This window comes from Hippocampus bargibanti, linkage group LG08 (assembly GCF_051943395.1).
Source record: "Hippocampus bargibanti isolate YZ-2025 linkage group LG08, ASM5194339v1, whole genome shotgun sequence".
NCBI lineage: Eukaryota > Metazoa > Chordata > Actinopteri > Syngnathiformes > Syngnathidae > Hippocampus > Hippocampus bargibanti.
Window position 1 is genome coordinate 13,169,529 of NC_142741.1, and position 9,884 is coordinate 13,179,412.

Here is a 9,884-nt window from a genome sequence, read left to right on the forward strand (position 1 = left end):
AACCATTCAGGCTCACAAACCCACCGAGGGACAGTTCAGAGTAAGCCTGTTTTTGTAATGTGGCAGTGAAACCGGAGGACCTGGAGAAAACTCCAAACAGGGAAGCAAGAGCTGGAATCACACCCTCCACTGCTGCTGTGTGAGTCGGATGTGCTCAGTAGTCAACCAACATGCCGCCCTAAATTTTTATCCTTCACAAAATATTCTGGGTACTTAATTTTTGAAGCCAAAATTTAATCTTCTCCAAGTTTCTTGTGTTACTCCTGTTTTCTTTTCACATCGTGTGATAATGGTGTCTTTTGCTTGTTCTTATATTTACTAATTTGTTTTCATTCATTCATTCATTCATTCATTCATTCACCCATTCTCCGATCTGCTTATCCTAACAAGGGTAGTGGGGGGTGCTAGAGCAGTTGACGGTGGATGGCCAATCGCAGGACACACAGACTAACAACCACTCACTCTCACACTCACACCTAGGGACAATTTCGAGTGTTCATTCAGCCTGCCATGCATGTTTTTTGGAATGTGGGAGCAAACCGGAGGACCCGGAGAAAACCCATGGAGCCTGGGGCCAACACGGACAACCAAGGACAACCACTTGGCTACTAGGTCGCCTAGTTGGTGTTTATATTTCTTATAATTATATTTAGTCTCTTGTATGAAAATCTTTGTCAAGTTTTTTTTTTCTTTTTACCTGCATTCTCTATACTGTATGTCCTGAATCAACAAGGGCTTTTTCCAAGCCTTGAAGCTTTCTGGTGGAAAACAAAGTGAAAAGTGACATAAATGATCGGTATGCGCGGTTTGGAGCTTCATTAGAGTACATCTCAGCTCGGTTTGGATTTTCTAGATCCATCTTTCAGGAAACAATTGTATATTGTGTTCAATGTGTAATTTCTGATGCAGGAATTATTTGTTTCTTTTTTATATATTATTTTGAATCAATGCAAATGCAGACGGATATTATTTATAAGTTGCCCATATCACATGACGATTCGTCTACAAGAAAGTATTTGGTCTTAGTCGAACTCTAACCAACACATATGATGCTAATAAGGTCAGTGGATTGAATGGAGGGGAGGGGCTGGAGGAGAGAGCGGGAGGGGGTGGATGGATGAGGAGGAGGCGGGTGGCTGGAAGGAGAGTGGGGGAGGCAGAGAGACCCTGGCGGAGCAGCGGGGAGGTTGGACTGGGAACAATAGAGAGGAGCGCTGCCAGCATTCAGGCTTCAAACAAACGCAGAAGGCGATACAAAGCGAGCCCGGCAACGGGATGGAGGCCACATAAACTGGACCCTGGACATGTGAGGACTAACAACCAGTGGATGTTTTCCCCCTTTTACCGTCTCTTCTGTCTTTTGTTTTAACTCGTTTGTCGGTGGGGTTGTGTCGAACCGGAATCCGGCATGAACCCCGCCGAAGCGGCCGAGGAGGCGCCCAGCGACCCCGACACCGATGAATTCTTCAAAACAGGTAGGAAGACCTCGGTGGAGTTAGGGCAGCGAATTGCATGACCAGAAAATGAGCCACACATGAGACCTTTACGCCCGTTCCGAACGCGAGGAGAAAAGCTGGTGTGTTGCACATCAGCCCGGTGTCGTCCTGCACGCAGCTTTTTAACCTCTCCTCCCAATGTGCTTATTTGTATTTGGGCACGTCCACTTTCTGTCATTGTGAGTGCGTCTGTCTATGTGTCGGTGTGCTCATATAAACAGCAAACAGACTCCCATGCTTTGAATCAGCTGCTCCTAGACGCCAGTAAATGTGTTGCCTAATGTGCAACTCAATGACGTTATCGCAATGATGTTCAAGCCTCTGCAGACAGCGCGTGCGTGAGTGTGCGCGCTCACGTCGTGTCTGTGTTGATGTCTACTGGGTTCACGGAGACATCGTGTGTCGTTTTGGGGGAAATTTTGTCTTTTTACAAAGCCTTTTAAGTGTCAATGTGTGTGTGTGTGTGGGTGGGTGGGTGGGGGCTGGATTGTCAATCAATCGATTGTTCGTGGCAACCATTATTTTTTGGGGGTTAATGATAATTGCAGGAACTAGTAGACATGATGTAAGGTGCTAAGAACGTAATGCACGTTAACTGCTGAATGTGGAGCGTTTTAATAATTTTCTCCAAATTTGTTGCATATGGAAAAACGGTGTCTATGTTTAACTGGCATCTCATTTTTAGTCTGTACTTCTGACTAACTGCAAGGTGAGGGTTGGACTTGAGACTTGTTGACTTGCTTCAAAGAGTGCAAGCTCATTACGTTACTGTGGTATTGGATGATGCCCTGCCACCAAGCCATTTTCTTGCAATTTGAGGGACACTGTTATGCTCTTATCAAAATACCCGCAAGAGGCAGGACCAAGTTGACCAAGTTGGCAACATGGTGTGATCAAGTTAAAAGCATGGCCTTGCTCCTTGATGGATGAATGATTAACATCAGAAAAACCAAAGAACGGATTTAATAGTGTTGGATTTTTTTTCAATTTGTGTTGAAATGATGTGAAAACAGCATTGTCAACTAAAATTGGGCGTCTTCCATTAAAAACACGAAATCTTGTCAGAATAGCGCTTTTCTTTTCTCTTTGTGTTTCTGAAAATACGTATATATGCATCCCAGACCAGAAAATGGCGATGTCACTTTATACATTTATTGTTTTGTTTTAAGCATGCTTTGAAATTTCAGTTCTTCTTTGCTTGCTGGCTCACCATTAGTGTCACCCAATCGACATCCATAACATAACACTGACTACTTAAAATGCATTTGCAGGTATTCCATAGTATTTACAATCAGTATTTGAGTTGGTCTGTTTGTGTTGCGCTAGTCATTCTAGCAGCAGTCCTAGCGTTTTAACTGTAACCAAAATGGTAACTTTTCGTAGCGATTGAAAGTACTCACGAGAAAAATGATGCACAATAGTGTCAATAATTGGTCTGGGAACTCGGCAAACATTTTATTCTGCGCATGCTCTTAAAAAGGCTTTACAATTTCCGGGTATCACATGATCAGCTTGTTTCGCAGGTGATATCAATCATGAAATTTCCTCAATCGTATCTTTGCCTCACACACACATCCACACACGCACGCTCAACAGTTTGACTCGAACGTGAAATAAATAATCAATAAACAAATACATTATTTTAGTCTTGTAAACTGGTAGTGGATAACCCCCCCCCCCTCGTTCCCCACCCCGTCTTATTCCTTTGTTATCTCCTCCCTCCTCCATGGAATTTCTGGTGGGAGGTGCCGGGACCGAGGTACATGCGGATGTGTTTTGAGTTGCACTGGAGAGGTGAGGTAAGGTTCGAACCTGTCCCGCGTATTTATCACAGCCCCCCGCACTCCCTGACTTCCCCCAAATACCACCTGTCAATCAGGTGCCTCAGGTGCCTCAGGTGACTCATCGGTGCGTGCGCGTGTGTCCGAGTGTGTGGTGCAGGTTCATTAGTTGCCATGGCAACAGACCAGCTGACCTGTCACACACATTCAGGAAATAGAAAACCCAATCGTTAACTTTTAGCATCATTTTACCTTTCCACTTGATTTGATGCTACTCCTAATGAAAAACATATCCTGTGACTCTAAAGTGACCTAGAGAGTTTTGAAAGGCGCTTCGAAATGAAATGTATTATTATATTATTATTACATGCACTAAGAGAATAGGATGTACCCATAGTTCCTACTGTCCACTTGAAACATCCCTGATGTATATTTACCCCTACGAACGATGTGGCGCATATTTCTCAGTCAACAGCAAAATAGGCATTTACTGTATCAGTGACAGACTGAGAAGTCTGTCAGTACTAATTCAATGAGGATAACACTGATGTAAAAGGACCCACTTCTATCAGCACTTTATGCATATTTTTACCCTCAATTTATTTTGTATGTATGTGTATGTGTGTATGTGAGCTAGCATGTGTGTGGTTTAATGTGAAGCCCTAAATCATCCCGACTGTCCGATTTCTTCTGGCACCAACACTGTCAGCACCAGTAAAGTGTTGATACTTGAATCACCTTGCTACGTCAAAAGAAGATAAATGCTGACAGACGAGGACAATCTCATTTTTCCCTGATTTGAGATGTTGAAACCTTGGTAAGATTTTATTTAACGGCAGAATACCAACAGGGGAGGGCATCACCCCTTCTTGCTAGATTTGCCTTTTCTAAATGAAAAGATTTGGGAGAATTTTGAAATGGGGTTTAACCCATTTATAGTACAGACATCTATTTTGGGACGGGCCTAAACAAGCCACACACACGTTTCGTAGCAGCGCATCTGACCCACTGGGCGTGCCACAGTGCTCACAGCACAGCTAAAGGCCTCGTCACTTCTTCGCATCCAGAGCTTGTTAACAAGGCGTTCGTGTATCCATCCATTTTCCATACTGCTTATTCTTCATTAGGGTCGCGGGGGGTGCGGGACTCTATCGCAGCTGTCTACGGGGAGGGGACACCCTGTATTGGTTGCCAGCCAATCGCAGGACACACAAAGACATAAAACAGTCACTCTCATACTCACACCTAGGGGCAATTTGTAGTGGTCAATCTGCTTGCCATGCATGTTTTTGGAGTGTGTGAGGAAACCGAAGGACCTGGAGAAAACCCACGCGGGCCCGGGGAGAACATGCAAAATCCACACAGGGAGGCCAGACCAGGACGCGAACCGGCAACCTCTGCACTGTGAGGCCGGTGTGCTAATCACTCGACTACCGGGCCGCCTGTTCGTGCATCCATTTCCTTCAAGTACGTGGTGAGGTCTTGTTAGATGTCTATTATTCATCTGAAATCCATTTTGGCACCGCTATCCTCTAATTCAAGGGTCGGGAACCTATGGTTTGAGAGCCATATATGGCTCTTTTGATGATTGCATATAGCTCGCCTGTGTTGCTAAATTCTCGCTAAATTCTCGCTTTTTTCATGTTGTTCTCGCTGTTCATTTCCTGTTGGGGCTGCAGTTGGCGGAAAGCGCAATTTTGATTGGATGGTACTGGCCGTCAGTTGAAACAGGTAAACGCCCCTTTAAATGAGCCCGACGAGTAAAAAAAATGGTGAGTACACTTCAGCTTGAATGCACCGGAGGATTCGCGTTTGTCGAGAGAAAATGTTCTGATTCTAATTTGCAATGAAACAATACCATCGATGAAACAGTCGATTGTCAGTGACATTTTAACAAGCCCCATGTTAGCGTTAGCATCAATTTACTTCTGTGTATAGTAATGTGCGTAGCAAGTGTGGAAGCTAATGAGCTGTGTGCAGGCTCGGTAGCAGTAACTTCGCGTATGTACCCGGCAAGTTGACTTTCATACCGATCGTTTGACTGGATTTTTACCAATCATGAGGAACGGAAAACCATTCATGTTAACGGTGAGTACTATCACAGTTATTTTAAATAATAAATTCTGACATTTTGTTGAAAAGTGGCCGCGCGTGCGTCTGTGCGTGTGTGTGCGCGCGAGCTCGCGTGTTGTGGGTCTCACTGAAAAACATTTCTAAATATTTTACTTTTATGGCTCTCTTAGTCAAAAAGGTTCCCGACCCCTGCTCTAATGGATGCAAGCTCTGCGTCGTGAGTCCATCAGATTTAATAATCTCTTTTCTGCGCTGCCGTGTCTCTCCTTCACTTGACACTCTGGCAAGATCAAATAAGTGGCAACAAAGGTTTCAGGCAGGAACCCTAAACTGTCTGTCACTTGGACTTCCAAAGCCTCAAAGCTCGATATTTGAGAGTCTTTTTTTTTTCCGGAAGAAGGAACAATATGACTTGGCCGGTGTAGTTACTCATGAGTTACCGCTATTGCTCTCAATTTGACAGTAAACTGTCTCATTCTTTTTACATAGTGGTATTTGGTATAGTTCTTTTCAAACATTAACAATACAAAAAATGTTATACAAATGCATGTCTGTGTGGTTAATAAAGGTTTTATAACAGCTTGAGCACAGTTGGAACTTTATTCATTTATTTCCCATGTGATTTTCTATTTTTCCCATGTTCCATAATTGTTTTTTCAGTAGCTCCACAAATGAGTCACATTTGCTGATGAATGAAATGACAAAAGTACATAAAAGAAGTTGATTGTGTTTGGTCATGAATATGAAGTATACACACATGCCGAAAAATGTGCCTTGACTATGTTAATGAGCCTTTTTACAAAAAGAAACTAGAACTATCAGTCCGAGACAGAAAATAACACACACACATTACACGTTAGCATGTCAATACTGTACCTTCTGTCTTTACAAATTAACATTCCCCCTTATACTACTAGTAAAGATTGATGTATTGCATTACAACATGGAAAACAACTGGCTTTTCATTGTCTCTTTGTTGACAATATGATATCCTTCATGATTAGTTGGGTCATAATTTTTATAGGGTTAGTTGAATATTAAAGATGCATATTTGCTGATATTGCTGAGTCTGGCTGTCATGTGGGAAGCAGAGGCGCTGGGTTATCGTCCGCCGACTGGCTTAAAACGGTCGCGGGTTCATCATGCTGAGTGCCATCTTGTCATCTGAACTGAAATTACATCAACACTGAGATGAGACATTTCATTCATCTAGAACTGGGTAATGTGTGCACACTTAGATCCAGCAGGCAGCCTCTCGAATGCTGCCTTGCCAGAGGATTGTCTGAATTAGAGAAGCGCTTTCGGAAATGTACATATAACATTCATTGAGATATTTTTAACAGGACTCAAAGGTACTTACTGTTCTATCAAAAACTACATTTACAAACAAACATACATCAATCTAACACAATAAAACATTGTGAAAATCGAATGTAATTTTTTAAAAAACAAGAGGAAAGGTGTATTGTAAAATAAAAAGAGCTTACTGTTGGTGTTGCCTCTGTTAATGTCGTTATTGCAGGCAGCGTGGAACAGGTGTGGTTTTAAATTAAATTGTCCTTGAACCTGGAAGGGTCAACTGTGTCATGGATGTCTTTCGGTAGTGAATTCGAAAGGGTGGAATTGACAACAGAAAATGCACCGTGATGCCAACTACGGTGTCTGGTCCTTGGGATGATCGATCTATCTATCTATCTATCTATCTATCTATCTATCTATCTATCTATCTATCTATCTATCTATCTATCTATCTATCTATCTATCTATCTATCTATCCACCCATCCATCCATCCATCCATCTATCTATCCCCATCCGTCCGTCCGTCCGTCTGTCTGTCGGTCTGTCCATCCATCCATCAGGCTTCTTAATAATCACACGTGAATGAAAAAGAAAAACATGGCCTCTTGTATTATAAATAGCACAGCCACCTTATGTTGATTCAATACAGTTTCATATGTCAAATATGCTTTTTTTACACGATGTGCTGTTGTTTATGAAACATTTTTACACAGTTATACATTTCAGTCCTGTGACATTTCTATTATGCTTAGAATACTTGCAAGTAATTTCGCACAGAGTCTCTCTTTTGACTTACGACCATTTTGACCGTTTGGTCGGAATGGAACCCGTTCGTAAGTCGGATGTTACCTACATGTATTTGTTTCTTTATTTTTTTGGTGCACCCACTTGATGACATTAAATTGGGTAGACACAATGCCCAATCCTAAGAAGGACATTTTAAATCATGAAATTTGATGTGCCTTTCAAGATGTATTATTCCTGACGGTGAAATATTCTAGTCACATTGATAGTAAATTAGCATGAACAACACCTTCTAGTGCATAAATGGAAATCAAATGGATTTTTTTTTGTGATTTGTGAAGACATTTTTATCCCACTGCGTAAACACTATACACTTACTATATACTGTATGAGGTTGGTATAATTGTGAATTAGAATGTGAGCTTTGTGTTTATGCTCCAAGCTGCTCAATACACACAAATGTATGTTCTGTTCATTAATGCCGAGTGCAACAATTTCATCCTCACAATCGGTGATTACTGTGGGTGAGCTTGTTCTTTTATGCATTGCGCCGATGAAGTGAAGCACCACCACATACCAGCGGATTCTACCGTGCTTTTGAAGTAACTTTTCTGGCCGTCAAAATGATTCAGTATGTCAGACTCAGTCATGAAAAATATTCCACAGATTTGAATGTCAGCATGTGCATGTGCTCTACATGTGTCATAAAGCAGCTAGAGTATATCTCTTGCGTGAGTGCATATGCTTACTGCAATTGTAAGGTGAGGTTCCAAACCTGCAATGCCATGCCCCACATCCTGCTCATCCTATGTAGGGGAATATCAACATCTAGCTATTTTAATAGGGAAATAGATCATTATTGGATTGCAAAAAAAGCTGCCACGTTGCATGGTGGTTGATGGACCCAAAAGAGTAGACAGGAGGAAGGAGCGAAGAAATACAGAGATATAAATCTAAAACAAACTATGTCATAAGAACAAAAATACTTCAAAGTATCAAACAAAAAAAACATGAATGAATCAACTAACAGCAAAAGAAACAGAAACATGGCAGAACAAGTAATGACCCAAACACACAAATATTCCATTTATCATATTTTCTGCACGACAAGGTGCACCGTACTATAAAGCGCACCTTTATGTGAATGACATGTTTTAAAAGGTTTTCCATATATGTATATGGCACACCACATTATTAGGTGATACAGTTGAGGCTGGGGTTACGTTATGCATCCATTCGACGGTGCTCCACCAACAAAACAGTCAGATAGTCAGATGCCGAATAAACATGCAAAAATCTGGACTCACTCTATCCATATTGTCAATCACAAAAACATTTCAGGGTTTTAATTAGCAATAAGTAATGATATAACCTTAATCCGTCTCACATTCAATAAATTCCCAATTCACTGCAGCAAAGTTATGAAAGGAAGAAGAAAGGAAAACGAATAAGTAGAAAAACAAAATATAGGAGCTGCGGTTCACGGCGCCACCTTGAAGTAAAATAAGACAAAATAACAACAAAAAGACACAGTCATTCAATCTTTAGCACTTTTCTGCGCCCTCTTTGTTGTATGAAGCAGTTATAGATTAAAGAGGAGAAGATCAAAGTGTCCTTTTCAGCAGTGGATTAGGGACATCATGCTGAAAATGTGCACACATCTACTACAAGCCAGGTTTTTAAAGCAAACATGAAGCTGTAGCATCCGTTGACAAAAAGAGATTGTCTATGTTACGTACGTTTATTGATAGAAAAATCAATCAGAGAATCAAAAGTAAGAGACCAATAGATTCTTTGAACTTTGGGAAAAAATGGCACTGATCCCATTTCTTTCATCGTATTTTCTGCACAATAAGGTGCACCGTGGATGGTATAGGCTGGCACGTCCTTCTCCTGCAGAGATGGTGGGGGCGAGAGAACTTTTATTTAGACAGGCGGATGTGACGTAATTGACCGAATGTATAATGAATGGGACGTTTAAGAAAATAAAATTATGTTTACAATGTGTTCGTATAGAGAATTGCCTTAAGAGTCACACATATTCTGTCCCACGCAATCCACTTCAATTTTAAAACTAGACTCACAGTTCGAAATACGCATCTGTTTCTTGTCATCGTCAGCTCCTCAAGCCGCCGACCGTTCTCCAGCACCAACCTCTCCGAACAAAGCAGGGCTGTGAAAAATTCTGCCCATTACAGGCACAATAAAACACAAGCACCCTGGAGTTGTCCAGCAATGACAGTCAAATGGCACCGACATTCCTCCTAATCAAAAACAGTGCTGTTATGCACGTGCTACCGAAAAGATGCAACTTGTTGCATCTTTTCCTTTTTATTTGAGACACTAAATAGAAAAACAAGCCCAAAAAAAATCAATTCCTAATCATTGTGCCAAAAACGGGAAACTTGTGTTGAAATCGAGAAGAAAATTCTTCCCGGTGAAGTAATTTTAAGGGATTACCGAAATAAAATGCCATTTTATATAACCCAG

At 41.5% G+C, this 9,884-nt stretch overlaps 1 protein-coding gene across 2 annotated transcripts in view; it reads left to right on the plus strand.

Annotated features, from left to right (window-relative positions):
• Positions 1-1,178: 1,178 nt before the first annotated feature.
• The window catches only part of kalrna (kalirin RhoGEF kinase a), a 200,152-nt gene continuing 191,446 nt past the window's right edge, over positions 1,179-9,884 (plus strand). For both annotated transcript variants that reach the window (XM_089002867.1, XM_089002868.1), the window contains exon 1: positions 1,179-1,475. In XM_089002867.1, the coding sequence (XP_088858993.1) occupies positions 1,409-1,475 (67 nt within the window). In that variant the 5' untranslated portion in view covers positions 1,179-1,408. The remainder of the gene's footprint in view (positions 1,476-9,884) is intronic.